General features: G+C 38.7%; 1 protein-coding gene across 5 annotated transcripts in view; it reads left to right on the forward strand.

The window, feature by feature from the left end:
• Window positions 1-4,793: 4,793 nt before the first annotated feature.
• kirrel3b (kirre like nephrin family adhesion molecule 3b) overlaps window positions 4,794-24,615 on the forward strand; it is a 215,287-nt gene continuing 195,465 nt past the window's right edge. For all 5 annotated transcript variants that reach the window (XM_056234309.1, XM_056234312.1, XM_056234311.1 and 2 more), the window contains exon 1: window positions 4,794-4,913. In XM_056234309.1, the coding sequence (XP_056090284.1) occupies window positions 4,871-4,913 (43 nt within the window). In that variant the 5' untranslated portion in view covers window positions 4,794-4,870. The remainder of the gene's footprint in view (window positions 4,914-24,615) is intronic.

Raw genomic sequence — 24,615 nt, forward strand, 5'->3', positions numbered from 1 at the left:
AGTTACACGAGTAGTGTAACTCGACCAAGTATGGTGACACAAAATAAAACGTGGCGCTTTTCTAAGCGTGTAAAATGGATAACTATAATGTATGGCGGAATAGCACTTGAGAGCACTTCGACTTGGCGCAGTAATATCATCACTCCTGATGATGAGAGGATTTTTTAGGAGTGATGATATTACTGCACCGAGTCGAAGTGCTCTCAAGTGCTATTCAGCCATACATTATAGTTATCCATTTTACACTGGTGTAATCATCTTACACCATTCTCGGTCGTGTAACTACTCGTGTAACTGTATTTAAATAGGGAAAACGTGGAGGTGTTTGGTCGCTTCTCTGTTTGAGTCCTAATGAATGAACTGGGCTAAGCTAAGTGCTATCAAAGTGTCGCGACGCGCCAGAGCGATTGAGTGCACGCACTGAGACGAGAGAGGTAGGCCTATGTATCAATTCGTCTTAGTTAAGGGAATAACATAGTTTAATATGAAAAAACGGTGGAGTGTTCCTTTAAGAGAACTCTAAAGAAAATTGTTCAGTACTGTTTTACAGATACGTCAGTGTTTTCCAATTGTTGAAAATGAAAAAATATAAAAATATCCATATTTAACAGGATGTTTTGAATTTCAAGTTTACTTGTTTGGTTTTAGAATAGAGTTTTATAAGAAGAGAATTTTAAAGAGAACTGTAGTAGGAAAGGCATTCTGTACCAAACTCTGTGACTTAAACGCTCTGCTTTCAACCACTGTTGAAACATTGTAAAGATGTTAAAAACAAAGAAACATTGATGTCTTTATTGTCTTTAGTTTTTTTGTTTTTTCTTGAGTGCATTGTGCTTTATTTCTAAAATGTTGTTGGCGGGCCAGTAATGTTTTAACATTATTATTGTTGAACAAATAAACATTCTAGTGTTTTGCCAAATGTGTTGTCTGTCTTTGTATTTTCAACTTAGAATTTTGAGTACAACTTGCTTGAGAAATTTAAGGCAATCAGTTTCCACACATTCCTCTAGTAAAATGAACAAGCAGACATGTTAAATTAACTGTTTTGTTTAAGTTCTGCTTACAAATCTCAACTTAAATCTGTAAGTTGCCTAAACTTGAGTTTATTAAGTTACCTGTACTCAAGTTTTATGGTAACCTCTACAAATACACAAGTTAACTCTACAAAGAAGTAGACAGTAGTATCAAGTCAAAACTTATGACCTAATTTGCTTGAAAAATTTGAGGCAATCAGTTTCCACAGCTTTTCTTAGTAAAGTCAACTTATTACTTTTTACAGTGTGCATTTCCGACTACCCTTGAGTGTGGTTTGAGTGATTGGATAAAATCTCTATTTAGTAGTGTCCCCTTGTAATAACATCACCCGAGGCAGATGTAAATATCAGTTTAAACGATGTCCATGTTACACTTTCTATCCATATAGTAATTTACAAAAGCTTGCTTCTCCATGCCATTATATAGTGTACTGTTAGATTGAATCAATGGCCGAGGTCAAGAGAGGATGCATCAGCATTGACCTTCAGCCCACACAGCCTTGCTGGATAAATACATATTAGGGGTGTACTGGTATGTATTCGTATACGGGCGTCACTGTTCGGTGCATGCAGTCGCACGATCAATAAGTCACAGATGGTCACAGATTCAACACTCCTATCCACAAGGGGGCACACTCAATATGTTTACATCTCTCAAACAGTGTTTCAACTGCAGAAAGATATCAATAAAACAGCTTGAGAATAATATATCACGCCTTACATTTACCTCATTTGCATGTAGTGTTGACAGCAGGTTAGTTCAGAAATGCACTGCAGAGAGAAGCATTTCGTATGTGCACTATATTAGCCTATTCATTATATTTACTTAACCTGTTAGTAATGTCTTGATTATTTAATGTCTGTTCAAATAAATTTGTCAAGAAAATAAGTCAGTGCACAGTTGTGCACAAACTGTGTAAATTATTGCAAAAAATTAATTGGAGTAGAAAATTACCTTTATAATTAGATTTTGAAGTTAATACAAACCCTGCATTACGTGAAATTTACAGTACATGTTTTTTTTTTTGTTTTTGTTTTTTATTGGAGTGTTATATCTAAGAATAAAACAACTAAATGTAAAGGGGTGGTAAAATGCCATTTTCACAAGATGTAAAACAAATCTCTGATGTCCCCAGAGAGTGTGTGTGAAGGTTTAGCACAAAATATCCCACATATATTTGTATATAGCTTGTTAAAGTTGTCAATTTTTGAGGGTTTGCAAAAACGCACCGTTTTGTGCCTGGCCCTTTAAATGCAAATGAGCTGCTGCAGAGGGCGGGGTTTCAAGAGCTTGCGTGTGTAATAGTAGCTGCGATTACCTAACGCAGACACACACTAAAATGGCAGAAACTGTTCTGCCTTTAATGTTTAAACGGAGTCAGACAAAGATGGAGAGACTCAAGAAGAAGTGACAACACGTATAATGCAACAGGATGTCTCTGAATGGTTAGTTGATGAATTTATGTTGATGATGTGGAGTTAACTATCTTCAATTAGGATATTCTGTCATGGTAATCTATAAATCACTGGTAAAGGAACTGTTGTGAGATGCACACAGAGTGACTTTCTATTGCATGTGAAAAGATGGACGCTAAAGTTTGAGCTGACTCACAAATGTACTCTTATACAACAACTTTTCCTCTTCTCAACATGGTCTTTGTTCCCGGGGGTGGGGTTTATGTACATTTTAGGGCTGGTGATGTCACTAACCCGGGAGGAATGTCGTGTAGTTCTACCAGCCGTTTGTTGTAGTCCTTTTCTTTAAAAGCAAATATCTTCCTTTGCTTTGAACTTTGAGCGTTGTAACTTTGCAGATGTTCTTTATGCCCAAACAGCAACATCACACACTAACTAAAGTTAGAAAAGTGAAATCATACTTAACCACCCCTTTAATAAGTTGGGCTCTGTTGTTAATTGTAACCTTTAATAGTAAAGGAATGTGTAATCAAGGGCTCCCCAAAAAGTTTACATCATTAGCTAAGATACTGTAGATTTTTTTTTTTATCATTAAGAAAATTTTAATTATAATATAATGTATTTAAACAAATAAACATTTGTTAAAAAAAAATATTTTTTGTTTTATCCACCCTGTTGTACCGAACGTGACTTCAGTACCGAGGTACGTACCGAACCGTCATATTTGTGTAGTGTTACACCCCTAATACATATGTATTTGTATACTGTAGCTTGTAAAACAAGTGGTTTAATATATGTATGAGAACGCATGCTCCATGTGCACACGCTATCCCGGTTTTCAGCTTAACAGGTTAGACACAGGGAACCGTTCTACTTGTTTTAGTTTAGTTATCCTAAAATGCCACTGAAAGACTTCAAAATAGAGGATTTATCAACAAGAAATCAGGTGATAAAGAATCCTCATGATATATTGATCATCGGCTTTTGTGCTTCAGTCAGATGGAGCAATCCATGGGCATGTTCTGGTTTAAGACCTGCTCAAATAAAATAATTGATTGTTAAAGCTAACACGATCTTAAGACTAAAAACTTCAGTAAAGCTTACAAATAAACTTTCAACTTGACTCAAACAGCACATCTTTTACTTAACTGCCAGGTTGTCATCGCCTTGCATATTTCATGAGTGTATCAAAAAGAAATATATATTTTTTTATATAGTTGTAAAACAAGTTTGTTTAAAAGATAGAACATATAACCACTTTTATAATTGGCTAAACACACACACACACACACACACACACACACACACACACACACACACACACACACACACACACACACACACACACACACACACACACACTTAGTTTCAATCTGGCTGCCATAAACTAAGATTATTACCTCTAAATAATTCACACAAACTAGGCTATTCATTGACCATTTTGTTCTTTTCCTGTTGTTTTACTGAATAAATGCATCAGGCCATATTTTCTATAGAAGAGAAGAGAGGAAGTAGAAGGGAAATGCATCATGCAATATTTAGTGTGTAAAACAGTCTTGTTAGCAAGTAATGCATTAGTGAGATTAACAACGTCTACATTAGTGGGCAATAAATGATGAGTCTGAATTCTGTTTTACTCATTTAGAAAAGAGGAGCTAATAAGGTTCCATCTCTGTGTTCTTTTAGACTCGTGACTCTGCAAGTCTGGTTCAACCTCAAATCTTTTATTCTGGCCAGCACCAGACACTTAGACATGCAAAGCAACCAATCACAGCTCATTTGATTTATTAGACATGTGGATGGTCCCTTTTCACTTAGGATTTTCTTTCTTTCTTTCTTTCTTTCTTTCTTTCTTTCTTTCTTTCTTTCTTTCTTTCTTTCTTTCTTTCTTTCTTTCTTTCTTTCCCAGTTCCCAAAGGTTAGCTCTGATTCCCAGCCTCTTGTTGGAACAGCGCTGCTCCGCTTGATCAGGTGGGCGGGCTTTGTGTGCAGCCGGCCCCCTCCTCCACTGAGAGAGAGAGCGAGGGAGGAGGAGGGAGGAGTGAGAAAGAGAGAGAGAGGCAGACTGACTCTGTGAGCCGGAGAATGGAAGAGCAGTGTGTGTGTGTGTGTGTGTGAGAGAGCATGAGTACTCTGAGTTTATGAGAGCGCCTGCACACGCATCATCAGAACAGAGTCACTTCAGTTACCGTAGGACAACACAGCAGATTGTTATCACAGCACACTGAGAAAGAGAGCGAACAAGGGAACACAAGAAGAAAGAGATTGACAGAGAGCCTTTCTTCATTAAGAGAGCACATCGGGGGACTGACAATAGCAGCCAGCCAGAAGAGTGGTACGCCGGTGTGTGTGCGTGCGAACTTTCCCAGCCTGACTTCCACTCGGTTCCCAAGAGGTCACCACCCCTGCGAAGTGCCGAGATGATCCCGGAGGTGTTTCTGATCTTGTGGCTGACGGGTCACGGTAAGCTGCCTGGTCTCCTCGTCTCCGCTGTGTTGTGTCCTGTGTCAGTGTGCGAGATGGGAATCTCTGGGAGTTGAACTGGAGTCTTGAACTCTGAGGTTTCGGCTGTGAAACCCAGAGTTTGTGTCTAACAGTTTGAAGTAGTTGCATGGCATCTTGTTTGTCTGTCATTCAAGTTTCATTGAACACCCAGGTCTTGGTTGCTTGTGAGGTCAGGCTATTGACCGAAGGCACGTCAAAGGATGTTCAACTCGCGCACCGGCGAGCAAACACATCACACTTGTCACTCGTGTGATTATCCTTAGACGGTCTCTGAGTCTGTAAACAGTCGGGCTTAGCATCGGCTGACGGATGTTTCCGCTGCTTGCCGCCAGGTGGTTGTCTTTGAAAATCAATTGGATTGAATTGGAGACTGCCGCGGAGACCCCTAAGAGCGTTTGCCGGCTCTCTCGTACGCTTCCTCCGCGAGCAGCTGAAAGGGGAGGCAGTGACTCGCCAGCGCTAGATAGATTGAGTTGATTGTCTTCCTCTGCAGCGACCGGTGACCCAGAAAAGGAAGTTCAAATAAATCCGAAAGCCCCGGGACTTTTTTTGAAGCCCCTTGTGCTGGAAACTACCAGCACTGGCTGCATCACAAAGAGTTTGTGTGGGTTTACAAAACACAAAGTCCTCGGACTTTAAGGGAATCATCTTAGGCTACAGAGTTTCGGTTATTTTTGAGTACAACGAGGGAATTTTTGCTGCATCTCCTAAGCTGTCTCCCTCAAAGTCTCTTTTTTCCCCTTCACGGTTATCACACAGCGTACGCAAATCAAAGCCGAGCCGAGTTGGCAGAGCAAACTTAATGACCTGCTTATCACTCAACTTGTTTCCTCACTCCGACTCTCATTAAATTGTTGCAAATACTGTACCCCTCACTCAGGATCTGATGGCAAGAGCAGCATGTTCACGTAACCCACAGTGTAAATATATAACCTCACACATGAAAACAGGGAGAGAGTGTGGAACTGCTTTGAGGATGACAGTGGGAGTGAAGTATGGGGCGCTCCGTTTCTTGTTTAGTAGATCATGCCTCGGGAGGCTGTCAGCTTTATGATCTAGTTTTATAGCAGTGTTAGCTATGTGTCCAGCGAATAGGCTTTTTTTTTATTTTTATTGTGGATGGTTTAAGAAGATGGGGGAACACTAGCGTTCATCATCTGACATATTTCATGAAAACACTGAATATCCTACATGCTATTCTTGTCAGAAAGTTGGCAAACTGTCCATGCATCAAACATGTTAAATTATCATGATGAATTGATTTTTTCTTAATGAGTTTATGAAGAACAAGCTCATTACCGTTTGAAATCATCATTAAAAATAATGCACCATGCTAACAATACACAGTTGCCGCCAATAGAAATGCAGTCAGACAGTCTAGTCTGATCTCCTTCCCTTCTAACTCTCAGCACAGAAAGCATCACGCACCAGGCAAAGTCGGCTTGTTTTGCTTTGCTGTGCAGTTGAGCTGAGCTAGGTATTGGGGTTGTAAAAAATAAAAGCAAAACAGGCAGGTAAACACGAGATAACAACAGGCGTTCTTGTCGCCCGGCTCTGCCCCAGGGGATGGCAGGTTCCCCAAAGCTAGATTGTGTTCTACACATTATTGCTGTTTATGGAGCTAACCAGTGTCAGCAGAAATAAATATATTAGAAAAAGTCCTGGAGAATAACAAGTCTTTTATTTAGGGGAGAAAAAGAAAGATGAGGAGAAATGTATGTGTGTGTGAGAGGTTGACAAACAAGTCCAATAGCTGCGCTTGGAGCTTAGAAAGTCTGTATTGAGTTTTTGTCAAGAGTTGAGGGTATATGTAGGGCACTTTCCCTCCCTCACACACACACACACACCAGGTGACAAGCCCTAACTGATGGCACACAGTCGGGCTGAAGCTCACCCTTGTGCAGCACAGAAAGCTGTCGCACCACAGGCAAACCTTCTGTCCAAGAGCTTCTCTCTCTCCGTCTCTTAGTCATAGTTTGTTCATTTTCTGAGAGGCAGCACTTTTTCTAGCGTCTCTATCTGTCCACCTTTGTTCCATTTCTCTTTTCTAATACGTCCCTCGGATGAAAATGTTGCTTCTCGCGATATCTGTTTCCCTTCAATGGCCGTGTCAGAAGGGAAATCAGGGTTTTTCATGGAATTTTTTTGTGGAAAAGCACGTTTCATCACCGAAAAGTCATTTTCTTAATCAGTATTTTTGTCTCATTTCTCATTAAAAAAATGCAAAAATCCTTAGAACAAAATGAAATTGTTTGAAAATCAAAATTTCTTGAGATGATAAGACTTGTTTTTGAGATAATCTATCTTGAATTGGGTTTATTTATCTTCCCCACTGGCATTCATTTCTTGTTTTAATCATAAACCTCATAAATATGTTATTAGATTTATGCTTAAAACAAGAAAAAGAAAATTGCCAGTGGGTTAAGAAAAGTATCTATACTTAATTCAAGATGTATTTTCTGAAACCATGACTTGTTATCTTGTGAAACAATGCTATATCCATCAATTAAAATAGTTCAAAGGGTTTTTGGATTATTTAACTGGAAAACAAGACAAAAAATATAGAATTTCTTGCATCTGCCCCTTTTTGTTCCATCCATTCCTCGGATGAAAATTATCAATATCTGTTTCCACTGCCCTTGTCACAAGGGAAATCTGGGTTTCTTCGTGTAATTTCTGTGAAAATTCACTTTTCATCTCCATTATTTTACATTAAATATAAGTAAATATTTCTAGAAGATAAATTACTTAATTAAAAGTATTCTCAAAACATTTTGATCAAGTTCATCTCACCAAATTTGCATCGTTTTAATCATAACCCTCCAGAAATGTTATTAGATTTATGTTTAAAAAACAACTAGTTTCCAATGGGTTAATAAAAGTAACTAAACTTAATTCTAGACAGATTTATTTAAAACAAGTATATGTGTATATATATATATATATATATATATACGTATATATATATATACACACAGAGTATACACACACACACACACACACACACACAATGGAATTCTCTTACATCTGTCCACTTTTATTCCATCCGATGCTTTTCTCAATAACTGTATTCTGTCACTGCCTGTGTCACAAGGGAAATCAGTGTTTTTTTTAATGGCATTTCAGCAAAACATCATAAAAAAGGTCTTTTAATATACGCTCGTCTCTCCCATCCAATACTGTGTTGCAAGACTCAACGTTATAGAGTGTCTCATTACACATTATTCAGCTTTCCTCTTCCCCTGTCGTGCTCAAGTCCACTGGGGGCAGTGTGACATAGATCTGAGGACCGTCTATGTCTATCCATATTCCTCTTGTCCTCCATCACTCTCTCCCTCCCCCGTCATCCTCTCCTAACCGCTGCCGTCTTGTTCTGATAGATGAGGCAAATGCTCTTCAGGAGCGTCTGGTGTTAAGTCCCCACGCAGCCAAGGGCATAAGCTGTGTCTTAACCCTCGAAAGCAGGTCTTAGTGTGTCCCCTCTCTCTCTCTCTCTCTCTCTCTCTCTCTCTCTCTCTCTCTCTCTCTCTCTCTCTCTCTCTCTCTCTCTCTCTCTCTCTCTCTCTCTCTCTCTCTCTCACACACACTAAGCTGCACCTCACCAGGCTGGTAATTAAAATGTCACTTTTGGCTGTTTTCAGGCCAAATCTCGGCTGCCTTATACAAGCATAAAAGGAATCTCAATGTGTTTCATTTTAAAATGTGGAACAATTTTTCCCTGGTCATCATCACAAATCCTTTTTCAACATGGATGTGGACCAAATCCGATCAAATGTAATGGATTTTTACATCTCAGTAATATTTCAGGGTTAATTAATTTCATATTTCGACATGACATTCCGGATTCTCCTTAGGCCGGACCATTTTTTTATCCTTGGATTAAGCCGTTTTGTATGGCAGCAATGGTTAACATAAACGACATAAATGCATAGTCATCACGGCCAGTAAACATGTATCAGTATTCTTCTGTCCTTCTTGCTGTCATTCTTTATCGACAACCAAAGCTAAAGAGCTGACACCGGCTCTGCCTACGGATGCATGTGTGAGTCGCTGAGCTGTGACCACCTACTGTTATTTTGACTGTGACGTCCGACCCCTTTAATGTGGTCCACAAGGCTGTAACACCTTCCCTGGCCATATTAGCCCACCCCCACTCTCAAGTGAACACTGACAACTGCATTTCACATGAGGGAGGTTATTTTCTAGAAGTAATAGTACAGCATTTCTAATTGAAATAGAGATGGAACACATTTTATATTTCATACATTCTTGTTTTTCTATTCTTTTTTTTTCATTTAAGGTTTCATTGATCAGAAAGGGTATTAGATTGTAGGGTTTTCACGAATATGGAAAAACTGTAAATATCGAGGAATTTAAAAAAAATGTAATTTCCATGCAGGCCTGAAAAAAAAAAATCAATGAAATGTCTGAAGTGAATATAATTGTATTTAAATGATGGTAGTTATTATAATTTCATAGTAGTTAACATTAAATGTCAGGATTTTCTTTTTTATATATATATATGTAATAACCATGAACAACTGGAAAAGGTATGGAAAAGTAACAAAAATTCATTGGTCCAAAAGAGTGGGAGACCTGAGACTTCAAAATCCCAAATCTAAGAAATATGATCTGCTGTAGAATGTGTGTATTTTTCTTTCTTCAGTTGGGTTGTTTGTATCTCCTCAGATTCAGGTCAAGAGAAGATGGCCGTCAATTTGGCCTTGATTCTTGAAATCCAGTGAGAGCAGCTTTGCTGACAAGCTCTGTGCATAAACAAGATGTGTTTACTGGACTGTATTAAGCTGTACCAATGAAATCTGTGCTTTTAACCACAGTAGCAGAAACCAATCCCGCCACCCCCAACCCTTCAGCTCTATCATCCTCTCCCACACCCCTGACCTGTGCCCACCCTGTGCCCTCCATGCTTATGAAACCATCCCTGTGGAAATCTCAGGGCCATAGAGCTGAATTGCTGGATTTATCCAAATTGGTGCACTTTTTGAGAAATGGGCATTATGTGGGATTACATGTCTGCTGAGCGTGATGTTGAGTAATTTAACCAGATGCTGTGGCGATCATGAGGTCACCTGTGGGGCTTCCACTCAGCTCTTTCTGTTTATTCCGTAAGGATGAGCAGAGAGCCGGAGGCGGCAAACAGGGACGGGAAACGTATCTCCCCATGAACTTATGTTAGGCAGAGAGAGATTCAGAAGGGAACGGAGGGTCAGTCTCCCAGGAAAACCACAAGGATTTTGCTACAGATTATGGCAGAGATTAATGGAGTCTAAATTGCGACCTAATACATGGAATCAACAGCAGGAGAGATCTTGTTCCTGCTTTAGCTGGCTCTGTACTGAGACTACTCACATTGAAATAAAGAAATAACATGTCTCATTTTATATCATTATTTTGAGAGGTAAAACCCGTTGTTGGGTCAGTGGGTCAACCTTTGTGGGTCAACCCTAAACAGTACAACCCTAAAAAGTACATCTTTATATGTAATTTCATTTATTACTTCTACTGTCTTTGAAATAAAATGTACTGACACATTTACTGACAAGCATTTTTGGTAAGTTTAAATATACTATTTCTATTGAACCTTGTATGTCATGTATGTTTAATTGATATTTGTAATAATGAAAATGCTATACATTACATTTAAATATATTATTTTTAAATGTAATATCCAATAACACATTATAGTTAAAATTATAATCATGTGCATGTGCTTTAGTATGTTAGTCAATACATCAAAATGTGAATGAAATATTTAATATGTGAAGTAAAACTTTTTATATCATTACAAAGTGCACTTCTAAAAAAGTCACTTAAGTGTGTATTATAATTATAATATTATATTATCTGCAAATACAGATATTGTAAAAATATACTTTTAATTACGCTACATTTAATTTAATTCAATTAAGCGCAATACTTGGCTGGCTAATTTGGCTGGTTAGCATTACAACCTTTGAGATGAACGGGAATGCTAACGGATCAAGCCTTTAATCTGTAATATAGACCTCTTTGGTTGGAAAGGGCAAAACTACGTTTTTATAATATCTTAGGCTATAAATCCCTGGTTCCCCCTCTCTGTATCTTCTATAGTGTATCCTGTGCTGGCTTGGTGGTAAATAAAAGAGTAAAAGGCTGACAGGAGTGTTGTGTCAGTGCAGAGGCTCACAGAGGTATGTAGTGTGGCAGTATGCGAGGCACTGGAGGAATTGGGTTGCCAATCTGACAATGGCTTGTAATCGCTTTGTTGGAACTTTCTGGGATGGCGCAATATTACACCTGAATAAATCTGACGGACTCAGTCTTTGTCTCGATCCCTCACTCTCCAGCCCTGCCAGTCTGGCGGTTTCACTTCAGTGTGTTACACGGACAGTTGAGTGACATGCCAGCTTTTTGTGTGTATATGTGAGTAAATGTGCGTGGTGGTAGTGGTGGTGGGGTGCCGTGCAACACCAGATACAGTAGTGAGCCCTAGCTATATAAATGCTAATCAGTCTTTAACCCTCTGGGGACCAGAAACGCGCCCGCGCGTTTTGCCGTTTTTTTTTCACATAGCAGAAAAATAGACTTAAAATACTCTGTTGATTTTGATCGTACATATAAGTGTTATACATCAATCGATCTTGTTAATTGTCTATTATTTTTCTGTATACTCACAATAAAAACAAAGTTTTGTGCTTTTTGTCAAATAAAGAAAAATAAACATGATGCGAGTTTTGCCTTCTCTCTGTCAGTGCAGTCCATTCTGAAACACGTCCGAAAAATTAACTCTAACTCTGCAAATACTTGTCATACAGGCACGAGAGATTTTTCTTTATGAAGCTTGAATTCTCTTCTTTTCAATGATGTAATTTATATAAAAAACAAATATTCTCAGTTTATGTAATCTGTACGAAAAGAGAGTGCTGTCAGATTTTTTTTCCCCAGCTCATTACACTTCATTACGCGTTAATCTGACACGCCCACGGAGGACGCGCGCTATTCAAACGCAAATGTTGAGGCAAGCCATGACAATGCCCACATCAGCCGTTCCACCGCGGCGGTAAAATTTGGGGTGTATTTTCTGCCTTTTACCGCCAAGAGGCGCTACAATCATAGACTCTGAAAAGTGTTTGTTTATTCTCTCTAATGCGTAATCTGCTGCCGCACCGCACTGATTCAGAGCGATTGAAAGCTGGTAGCAGATGAATTCAACAAGTGAAACGTATAGTTAAAATAATTCATAATCACAATACTGAAATTAGGCTACTGAAATGAAATTGAATAAATAATGAAAAAGTAAAACATTGCAATAAAAACATTTACAGACGTACAGACGATAGCTCAGTGGTTAACGCAACAACACGAGCTTCGAGGAGCTTCAATCGACTCGAGATCGAATCTCAATGTAGCATACATGTTGTTAACTGATGTTGGCCAACAGCGTTTATATTTAACCTTCTTGATGCTTAAATAGCTAACTGTTTATAACTGTTTACTTATTTAAAGTCAAGAGTTTTGTTTAATTATTATTACAACATAAATTTGCTACATTCCTGTAGAACCGCAGCCGCTGCACAAACGACAAAAACTGATGAAGGAAGATTGTCAGCCGATTGCATCAGAAAATGAAAATGAAGAAGCTCGTCTTTAGTCTGCTAAATTATTGTGTAATGTAAAAGAACACTAAAATTACTTAAGTTTGAAACCAAGTTCGAACATTTCAAGGTTTAAATAAAGTGTCGGGACAGTTTTTTTAATTTAAAACAGGGTTGCATCGGGTTTAGAGTTTATTTCTTTTGCGATGCAAAATAAGAAACACTAGGCTAATCTTATTCTTGCGACATTTTAAATTTGTATTGCCAAAGAAATGACAGCTATATTAAACAATTAAAACAGTAGGCCTACAAAACGAAAATTGTCCAAAGCAACATAATTAAATTAAAACATGCGTTTTTCTTTGCCTCTCTCGCGCTGAATCTCTTTTTAACAAGTTTATTTAGTCTCCCTCGCTCTCCATATGAAAGAGGAACATTAACACCTATGCCTATTGTCCTGCGCGCTCGATACAGCACTGAACTGTCCCTCCAACCCCCCACAGGCTATCGGAGTCTGAGGCTGACTTAACACAAAGAGAAGTCGCAATTCACACTTAAATCGCTATTCTAGACAGTGTTGATAATGAAGGAATTAAATGATTTAGTTACATGTAGCCTAGTGATATTTCTATCATAAAAGTTTATTACTAAATATTTCATTATTTCAGTAATTGATGAAATAAAACTGGTTTGGGCCAGCTTTTTCCAAGCAAAACTAAATATAATCTGAAAAAAACGCATGTTAATTTGTTTTCATGAACAAAATGTTCAACTCAATATTAAAGTCTACATGGATCTTTGGATCCTTTCAACCAGGCATGCAATTTGTGAATTAAGTTTTTTATTTTTTATTTTTTTATTCAAATAAATATCGAACCACGGTGCTTTGTGGTAATGCTGCTAAATTAAATAACATGTATTGAATAATTATGAACTTAAATGAAACAATATCGCAACATTTCGACAAATACATTATTTGATCTGTTTTTACATTTTAATTCAGGGCGATTTAGCCTGCTACATTTAATTAGAGCGAGATTTTCACCCTTGTCATTTTCTCATTGGGAAGCGCTTACAGGCTACATGTTTGAGTACATCCTCTGTACCTCTCGTTTTCATATGGATTACATAATCAGATAACATTTATTAGCCAGAATATTTAGACATTTAAAGGCTTTAGACAGAGCCGATTTCTTATAGTGACTGAGCTGAAGTGGCTTCGGTTCATTTTTGTGACGCGCAGTTCCCGGAGACAGAGACGACAGATAAACTGTTTTTGTCGTTAGCAAAAGTTCGAATAAAACCCGACTTTAGAAAAATGCATAGGGCCACTCGGCGTGGTCTGCCAAAACACTTAATTATAAACTTCAATATTTCATTCAAAATAATCTCAACACGCTTTGTAAAATTTTGAAAAGCCGTGCATGCATTAAGGCCACTTGAACTAATGAACAACTGAAACGCTGGTTTTGATTTTATTGTTTGTCGTTGTTTAAACGTGCTTGTTGCATATCTCTATTTTATATTTGATATGGTCTATTGGTGAAGTAGCCTATAGCATTGATTACTGTGGAGGGAGGGGTGTGGGGATTCAAATAATTCAGCAGAAGCAGGGATGTTTAGACCAGAAGGAAATCCCCGTCCCCCCTGGCAAATCACACTTTACTTAAAACCATGTTTTTAAAAACTCTAGGTTGTAGGGAATCAAAATAATAATGATAATAATAGGCCTAATAAAAAAATATATATATATATAGGCTATATATGTAAAATTACTTTTTTTACAGAACTGCTTTTGAAATTACGATTGGTAGCCTCGTACGATTGGTACAGATGCAACGTCGTTGTGTTCGATACTATTGTTCCTAGTGTAAAATGGAAATGCATGGTAATTTTATTTTATAAATATAACCAAAAAACTGTATGGCGTAACAGAGTTTTAGAGCTAGACAAATCTCTCTGCATTAATAAATATAAAATTTGCAGTAGACCATGTTTGATCGGGATTTGAACCCGTGTCATCTTGATGATGAACCGTAAGTTCTACCGCTCGGCTATTAATTTCCTCACTGAGAAATGCCCAAACGTTTGTTTCTCACATGAGCGAGAAAACGTTTTGTCGTTAGCCTGTGTGAGTGTAGGCCTACTTTAGCCTACATGAATAAAAGTAGACCTTTTACAGTTTTAAAAGATGATATCTTATCTGTATGACCAACAATTACGCAGTAAGTTCTTTTAGCTGTTATGAGAAAAATAAATCCAAATGAACGCGCCGCCGCGTTTGTCAAACTCTAATTCAACATGCCAGAATAAAGCCAGATTTTAGAATAATGCATAGCCACTCGGCGTGGTGTGCCAAAATACCCTAATTATAAACTTCAATATTTCATTCAAAACCATCTCAAAACGCTTTGTGACATTTTAAAAAGCCGTGAATGTATTAAGGCCACTGGAACCAGGATCGTAACTGAAACGCGCTGCATGTCTCAATACAGGAGCGCTGGTTCAGATTGTATTGTTTGTTGTTTAAACGTGCATGTTGCATATTTAAAAATATTTGTTTAAAAATAAATGTTTGTTGTAGGCTTATTTGTAAATTACCATAACTTGTAGAATTTCATCCTTACTGTTGTTAATTGACATTAGCCCCACTTACGTTTTGATAAATGTCCCTTTGCGCCACCTGGCGGTCATTTCGCGAGCGACTTTGAAATGCGACTGGTTTATTTTTATTGTATTGGTCTACTTTAAAAAATAATACTTTATAAGACATTTATGGGAAAAGACTATTTTCTTTTCAAGATGTTTCCAACTGTAACTTTGAACCAATTCTGTAGAATGGCCCATATAGCATTTGACCAGGATTTGTTTCCAGGTATGACTAAAAATGTGCTTTTGGCTTTCATTTATATTTTGATTGTTTGTATATATATATATATATATGTGTGTGTTTGTGTGTGTGTGTGTGTGTGTATATATATATATATATATATATATATATATATACACATGTAGGTTATATATATATACAAGAAAGAATGCAATGACAAAATATATATATATATATATATACATGTAGGCTATATATATATATACAAGAAAGAATGCAATGACAATATATATATATATATATATATATATATATATATATATATATATATATATATATATATATATATATATATATATATATTGTCCTTACATTCTTTCTTGTGTGACACCCCTGAATGAAAGGCTCATTATTATGCAGGGTCACTGTCTGAGAACCACTTAATTATTCATGATAGGGGTTGGGCCGTTCCGCCCATCCGCATATTGCCTTGGCAAACAAAAAAATGTTTTTCACAATTTAAAACAATCTATTGTTTTATGTGAATGATTAGGAAGGATGATTTTCAGATCATTTTGAAGCAAAAACTCTAGGCAACAACGTACATTAGTCAAAAGTCTTGTGGACTCATATTTAGTATGTTTTTTGTGTCCTTATTTCAAAAACTTTATTTTTTAGTTTTTTCAATAACCACGCATAAACAATATTCTCTCAAAAATACAAACATGTACATACATGTTGCTCACACATTATGGTAGACCTGTTTGTGCTAAATAGAGTTTAATTTCACCTGTGCCATTAATATGTTTATAAGCAACTGAAAAAAGCACAAATGTCAGAGCATGTCAAAACATCCAAAGGGCCCCAAAAACACTCTGGTCCCCAGAGGGTTAAATGTGTACTCCGGAAATCATAGAAAAACAAGGGAATTGAATACAAGGGGTGTACCTGATATTTCGCTTATCAAACAGCACTGTCATATTGCAAAAAACAAGTACAATAGTATCTATAAGATGCTACAGATAGTCAGAAGCAGATTTCATGCAGATGAGTGATCTGGCATGCTATCTGTGTAGATCATTGATGGACATTGTACTTTGGTTTTGTCACTCATAGTCTTCATTGATCTGTTCCAGACAAATGCGGAACAACATTAAAAGTGAAAATGTGCAGTGGAATCTTTATAAGTTAAAGCAAGTTTCTGAAAGCTTCCGTCACTTTTTTGGGTCTGTTTGCAGGAATACTAATAGCTGCTATCTTATGTCTAGCTCCTCCAAGCAGAACTCAAACAAGTTTTCAGCTCTCAGCCATGCTAATGCTGCTAATTAGCGTGCTAAAGGAGGGATTACAACACAGACAGCAGAAGAGACAGCATCTATGCCTCTTTTTCTTGTTCTATCTCTCCTTCTTTTTGACTATTTCCTCACTTTGCGTTTGTCTATATGGGCGTTATTTCAGATTTCTGGCAGGCAAATTAGAATGTTGGTCAATGGAAATGGAGGGATGTTTGATGCTCGTGTCAGAGGAATCGTTCTGTTTGGAGCATGATGTGAATCCCTAAAATAAATGTTCTGTTGTCCTGACTGCATTATGCTTACAACCTACAGAGGGAGCTGTGGAGTGAATACAGTTAGCTAAAACACCTCAGTTCAACAGTCAACACCAAATGAATTTGCATGCTGTTGATCACAGTTGACATACATTTAGCCAACCAAATTAATTACAAAATAGTGTTATAAATCTACATTATATATATATATATATATATATATATATATATATATATATATATATATATATATATATATATATATATATATATATATAAGATAAGATACTATCAACTGTAAAAACATCATCACAGTCTGTGAATCATACCAGAAAATGTTACAAAACATCATTACATGAGAGTTGCAAACTGACACTTAGACTTGAGGTCATGACATTTATTCATTGACTGTTTACAATAAATGTGATCAGTAAATAATCTGCCATCAACATCTTCTGCCCATCTCACTAAAGACATTCAGCCTTGTATGTGAAAACATGCATTCACCTCCAACATCCTATAAAATATATACTGTTTGATTTTAACTCGCAAAGAACATGGATGAGTCGATACATGATCTATTGAACTATATGCTTATTGATTGCTCCCATAAAGCAAAATAGTTTTTTTTTTTTTTTTTTTTTTTTTTTTTTTACAGTATGCTGAATTCAGTGAACAAGGGACTTGGCTCTCCAAACACCTACGTGTCCTTCATTCTTTTATTTCCCAGCTTTCAGTCTCTGTGTTCTCAGCATTGTTGTGCTGAAACATTTTCACCTCAGATTCTGCTTTGTGCTTTGAGTGTCAGAGTGCTTCCCTGTGAGAGAGTGCAAACAATGTTAGCCACGCTGTAATTAGCCAACGCTTTTTTGTGCATTATGATTTGGTTCCTGTTGAGCTCCTTTCAGATGGCTCTCCTATTTATTTATACGTATTTACAGTGGTATCCTGCGAGCGTCGACTTCAAAGGGAGTTTAATAGTGTGCAGTTATTCCATGCCAGTATGTCGCCTGAAAAAATGCTAATGTGCCATCAGGGTGGCTAAATGATTTGCTATCCTTTCAAACATGCTGGCAGGGGTTTCAATCTGGCTGGCCTCCCAGGCCAGTTGACCGTGGTCTCAGCTCGGTCTCCTGAGGACATTAGTGCGAATCAGAGAGTCGGCCAGGAGGCACTAGCGTTCTGTGCCACCACTTGGCCACGACCCAGCTCCCCACAGCCCTGCCCTTGCCCGCCCGGGAAAGAAACCCACCTCTCCATTTAGGAATCACCACTTAGAATGGATTTAATCAACTCCTCAATGGCTCTTTTGGAGCTTGGCTGAACAGAAAGGGGTTAAAGGCCATGGCCTAGCAGTGTGTCGTCACCTGCATCTAGGCCAAAAAGTTGAGCTTGAAACACCACAGACGACAGCCAATGCAACTTTTTGAGATTAAATAAAAAATAAATAAAAAAAATGTGAAGGCCAAGTATGGTAAACTCGCAATTTGTCCTCTGCATTTTAAGTTCCTCTCCCATCCAAGTTAGTGCCCACACATTAGGAGAAATGAGTAGTGAATACACACATTGCAAACCTTGGACACACACGCCCGGTTAGGTGCCTTGCTCAAGGGCACCTCAGTCATTTCCTGCCTGTATTGAGAATAAAACCTGTAACCTAGTTCGGGGCTGAACTAGAGACGGTTAACCAAGTGGGAGAGGCCAGAACATTGAATAAACTAAGATCAATATTGACCAACCCTGCACACCCAATCCACCACCTGAAGGTGATAAACAGCACCTTCAGTCAAAGACTGATGACACCAATGTGCAAGTCGGAGCGGTATAGGAAGTCCTTCATACCAGCTGCTATACGACTCTATAATGCACAAAAATAACTTCCCTTTTTTTTTAGATTGTTGTATTTTAACTTAACGTAGGGATTTGTTCTGAATGAATGCATGGGGTTGGGTCTGTCTTGAAGCTGCTTTGACACTGTAATTTCCTGCAAAGGATCTATCTATATCTTACCTTAGAATTACCAGTCCTACTCTCTAACCATTAGGCCACGACTGCTCCATAACTGTCTATGAGCGAGTGGCAGTAGTCTATATTCGTCATTTAAAAAAGGAAACTGAAACTAGGACTGCAAATATACAAACCATAAACAAGGCAGCTCTTGCTTACCATTTTAAATATGAATCTTCTGGATAAGTTGGTCCTCACTTTCTTCATTCCAGACGGCCATGTCATTAAGAAAATATTTGCTCATGTAAGATGAATATGTAAAAATAGAACAGCCTTCTCTGTCTGCACTCTTGTCGTTTGTTCTCTTTCACCCCTTTCACTATTCTTCTCATGCAATGATTCGCTGAGCTGAACAGCCAATCAGAGTGATCTGTCTCACCGACAGCCCGATGGCTATTCAAAATCCTCAATCAGCCAAAAAAACACAGACGGTATGGTGTCTGTCAGGAGTTAGTCAGCAGCAATAAAGCACACGAGACAAGAGTAGCGAACTTCCTCCATCTTGTTTACCCATCACTTCCGTTCTCTACACACTTCACGTCATTACACAACAGTTCAAAATAGTAGTCACAACATTATTCACTCATGAACACAACAGACGGGCTCTGACACACAGCTAAAACTGAGCTGACAGACGCTCTACAACGGCCTGCTGTTGGCTGATGGTCGACTTGGTGTGTCTCTTATTGGAAATGGGGGCTGGAGGTGAGGTGAGGGTCTACAGTAAGGCCAGTGATAAAGGTGCTTACATTCAGAGATTGGATTAAGAGCAGAGTGCCCCCTAAAAGAGAGTGCAGTTTATTGAACCCCTTATCTTAAGTGATAATGTTACCATGAAGAGCAGTATAATAGCAGCAAAGTGGACTGCAGCCATTTAAAAGATATAGGTCTGAGGCAGAGAGAGAGATGATAGCCTGTAAGTGGGTACGGTCCACACATTATGCACCCAAGCCCGGAGGACTACTGGGTTAGGGTGTTTTTTTGAGGATGTTGACAGAGAAAGGATGTAGGGTCACAGGAAGCTCCCCATCAATGATTAAGACTTCAGTTTAAATCACGTTTCCTCGAACGAGAGTGAAAGAGAAGCCACGTCACACTGCCAACATCAAATTTAAGGCACGGCCACTGGCATTCAGCACCTACGCTTCCAATCTCTTCCAATCAGATTTACGCTCTCTCCCATCTCCTGCCGCCGGTGAATGAATGATATCCAGTGTGTTTACAAGGTCACTTTTTGTTCCTTGGTGATAAAATAAACTCTCATCCTTCACCAGAACAATGGGACTCAGTGAAATACTCAGAAGAACATCTAAAGACATCACTTCTGGAAGTACTTGACAAACCAGTCTGTTTTAATGTTGTACTACCCATGAGTCATGCTTTTATGAGAAAGTTGTCGGTGACCAACAACCCCAAATTCTCAAAATGACATTTCATGTTATCTTTGTGCTGATATTGAGAATTTGTAAAGACCTTATATAAGGAAAGAAGTACTTTCATAACACAAACCTTGTCTATCTCTAATGTTTTGATGGACTGTCTGGCTGTAGTATATTGGAAGGTCTGGATTGGCTCAATAACATCTCGGGTTTCATCAATGGACGAAGCAAATGTTAATGCTTTGTGATGCAACATATTTGTCCACCTAGTCAAGCCATTCCACCCTTTCTCTTTGAAATGCCATCTGAATCTATTTAAATCTAAGTACACTGCTATTTATAGCTTTATTAAATAAAGAGCTTGACATAGAATTTACATTGATACTTAAATATCAGTTCCAACTGCATTAATGGCATATAGAAACACATAGCGCCTTAGACATGTCCAACAACCATGTGCTTCTCTATTATGTTGTGTTAAACGAATCAGACCTTTCTGCCTCTTAGGCAGAATATACTATACATACACAGATAAAGACACACACTCTTGAAGTGCTAGAGAGCACATTGAAGTGTCAGAGACAAAAGCGACTTTCAGGCCTTTTGCCTCCTGCGTTTGAAGGTTGCCAAACAAGTGACTTTCATCTTGTAAACCAGCAGACAAGGCCAACAAAGGCAGAGAACACTTCTAGCATCCTGCGTGTGGGATGAGAGGGGGAAAGAGAAGGAAAACGAATGAGAGAGACAGACCGAATTATGGGGTCTTTTCATGCCCGAGCCCTTTATGGTGTCCTCAGTGAAAATGGCATCTACTTCATAGTCCTTTCCATCACCTCTGTCTCGCTCATCATTCTGCCTCCGCTGAGGTGAAAATGGAAAAACCGACTCCATCAAAGGGCTCGGGTGCAATTAAGGGGGCAAGAGAACTGGCCATGCGCAGGACAGGGGCGGCACCCTGATGTTCCTCAGCTCTAATGAGAGGTGATGATGAATAGAAAATATGAGCAAACTGAGCCTCAATTCTCTCAACTGAGAAAGTAAAGCACTCAGAGTTTGAAACATGTATTCCTTGTGATTTGATGTCTGGCTGTCAGAGTCTTAGCCTAGCGGTTATTGCAATGCGGGCGGCATGAGTTTGAGTGATGATTGCATCATTTCCTGTCCTCCCTCTGCTTTACCAGTCAATAAAAAGTGAGAAAAGGGTGTTTTTATCTGTTGTGATGTCTTTTTTGGGACACGCAACAATTTCACTTGGTTTTCAATGCCTCGCCCATTGATCCAAAATCATGCTCCATTGAACTGGATATTAAACATCAAATATGTTCATATCGGATTCGATTGTGTTAAATCAAGTAGAAATACTTCAGTTTCAAAAGACCAATCACTTTTCATCTGAAAAATTTTATAGGCAAATCCTGAATTGATTATCCTTTTGGTTATAATCAAGTGAAAATCCTTAAACCAGAGAGCAAAGAGATCAAAATAAACAAGGAAGAACAACAGTGTTATATCTTGCTTTTGAAAGACGTAGGTTTGTGGAGGGATGAGGCAACAAAGAGTTGGAAGTAGGTAAGAGGAAAACAGAGAGAGAAAGAGAGATGGACTGGTATCTATGGCTGGTGGAATTCTCTGAGCTGAATTAATGATGTGGCAACAGAAGAGCCAGGCCCAGTGGAGACCTGAACCAGATTTCAACCTGAGGTCCCTAGAGGTGGGAGCCACTCAGCACGACAGAGGAATGGGCCACGGCGTCATAAACTAGCCCTGAGCGGGACCGCCGGGACCCTTTTCATCACCGCGCTTGCTCTAGTGCTCCCCTGCTCCAAAATTATGTAGGACATGGATGGGGACAGAACAGAGAGTGTGTGTGTTTGGGTAGCTGGCATTTATCTTAGCTAAAGGTGACTCTGTTCCAAAGCCTAGTCGTTATAGGGAGCATCCTGACTGGATTAGAACCTTAAAGGAATAGTTCACCAAAACATTTAAATTCGGTCACCATTTACATACCCTAGAGTTGTTCCAAACCTTTATGGATTTCTTTCTTCTGCTGAACACAAACAAAGATATTTTGAACAATGTTTTTAATTGAACAGTTTATGGGACCCCATTTGTTTCATATTATGGATGTCAATGGGACTCATCAACTGTTTGGTGTACGCAAATATTGGGTAAATAATCTGTTCCAAAACCTAGTGAGTTGCTTAGCTGCTAACATAGACATCTGCCTTCTAAGAGTCAAACCTCATAAGTGACTGAGACTCACCTCACAATTAGTTTTGCATTAGCATGTAGATAAAGCTAATAACTTCCAACCCACTCTCATGAGAACTATTTTACAAGGTGGAGCTTCTATATGAATTCGTACAATGTGATTTGTGTGGAAACATACGATAAAAAGTAAGAATGAAGGTCCATCCCTAAAGCCTAACCGTCAGTGGGCTGTAAGCAGATCGTACGAGAACATATAATGAGATTATTCAAATACTAGAGCCACCATTCATAGCAACACGAGTGAACCATCTTGGGAAATATACAGTCTTTGGACTCAGCCACCATATTTGTATTAGTATTATTTTTATAACTGAGAACAATGCATTCTGGGATTGAAACATGCAATGCAGTTTTATAAGTGGGCTGAAAGAAGGAATATAATTATTCTGCCAACTTTTTTATTCCACATCAGATATTCACCTATAGTGTCTTAAAATGCAGTCTAGGTAGGCAGCTCACCTCGCAACAGAGGCAGAATGTTCCATCACTCTAAAAAAAAGTTCTCATAAATTAGTACAATAGACAGCAGTGAGACACAGACTCTGGGAAGATAAAGCTAAAATGATCGGGGGAAAGAAATGAACATGATGAAAAAGACAGGAGGGGGAGGGGGGTATAGCATGGGGAAGTGAGCGATGAAAAGATCGGGTGTTGGAGACTCGGCTATCACAGAGGCAAATTAACCACTTTGTGCAAGGAAAATGCATTTTTGTTCCCGACAATGCTTATAATGAAAATGGAGCAAAAATCAGTCCACATAACTCATCCCCTGCTTTCCTCTGCAAACATCCTTCGCTCAGAGGAAGGCACGCTCCACTAGTATGACTGCGGCTGAAGAAAGCCTGCGAGCATATGTCATTAAAATGCTTAGACAAGTGGAAGAGAGCAGGGGAGATGGCAGTGAAAGGGAGGGCAGAAGACATTACGTCGGTGAGGGGCTGTCAGACAGAATCAGTCTCCAGACCTCCTGCAGTATTTACAGGTCAGAAGAGGAGAGGGACCCCCACATGTGCAACACAAGCTTCTCCTAAGATGAGAGAGAAAGACGGATAGAACAGGGGAGGACAGGAAAAGAGGTGGCCACTGACAGGTGTGAGTATTGTTGTCTCTAATTGAATGAGAGACGGGCTACGGGTGAAACGGGTCAGAGATACACCTGTCGCTCCCTGCCAGTGTCGACGGGTCAAGCACTTTAGCTGGGAACGCCGGACAATTAGGCGCAAATAATTGTTCACCTAAATGCAATGACTAAAGGGTCTCCAGGGGTCTGTTTCAATATTTAATGACCTTACATTTACTGCAGCGCAGCTGCGTGTAATTGAACGCATTGTGTTCCACTGGAACAACAGATCATGGATCCAGCGGGATGGGATGCACAATGACAAGGATATTTTAAGGACATATTAACGTTTTCTAAAACAATACCAGCTCACTCGACGGAAAACGTTATTGTCTGTAGCTCTTTTTTCTCAGTTGTTTCTCCTGCAATTCCTTTGTAAAAAATAAAAGTAGACACTAATGAGACAGTTGTTGGCATACATTAAGAGTACAGAGCTATCAAACGAATAGCAGGAGAAACACTTCGGATCAAGAAGAGGAAAATCCATCATCACATTTTCCAAAATAAAAGTCCTCTTCCGGCTAAATATTATGTATGATCAAATGTTATAACATAAACAAAATCAGAAAATATGCAGACATATGCAAAACGGTTCCAACTGGTACAGTTGAATATTTTTATCTTAGAAGAGTTGATGAAAAATGTTGACTTTTCACTTGAGACCGTATCTTGGCAAATCCAAGCACAGTTTGAGCCGTAGATTCCTCTGAGACTCTAGTAGAGTTGCATGTAAGATTACTGAGTTCTTTATCCTTTGCAAAACATCTGATGCAAGATACCTCAGCAAGTCTTTTGTCTGGGAAAAACAAGTGATTATTTGTGATTTTACTGGAGTCACGACAGAAAAAGGGCAATAATGTGTCATGTGACTGTACTTTAGTTGTAGGCTGCTGTGTTAAGCCTTTCACA

This window comes from Rhinichthys klamathensis, unplaced genomic scaffold (assembly GCF_029890125.1).
Source record: "Rhinichthys klamathensis goyatoka isolate OS25496 unplaced genomic scaffold, OSU_Roscu_1.1 h1tg000391l_1, whole genome shotgun sequence".
Classification (NCBI taxonomy): domain Eukaryota; kingdom Metazoa; phylum Chordata; class Actinopteri; order Cypriniformes; family Leuciscidae; genus Rhinichthys; species Rhinichthys klamathensis.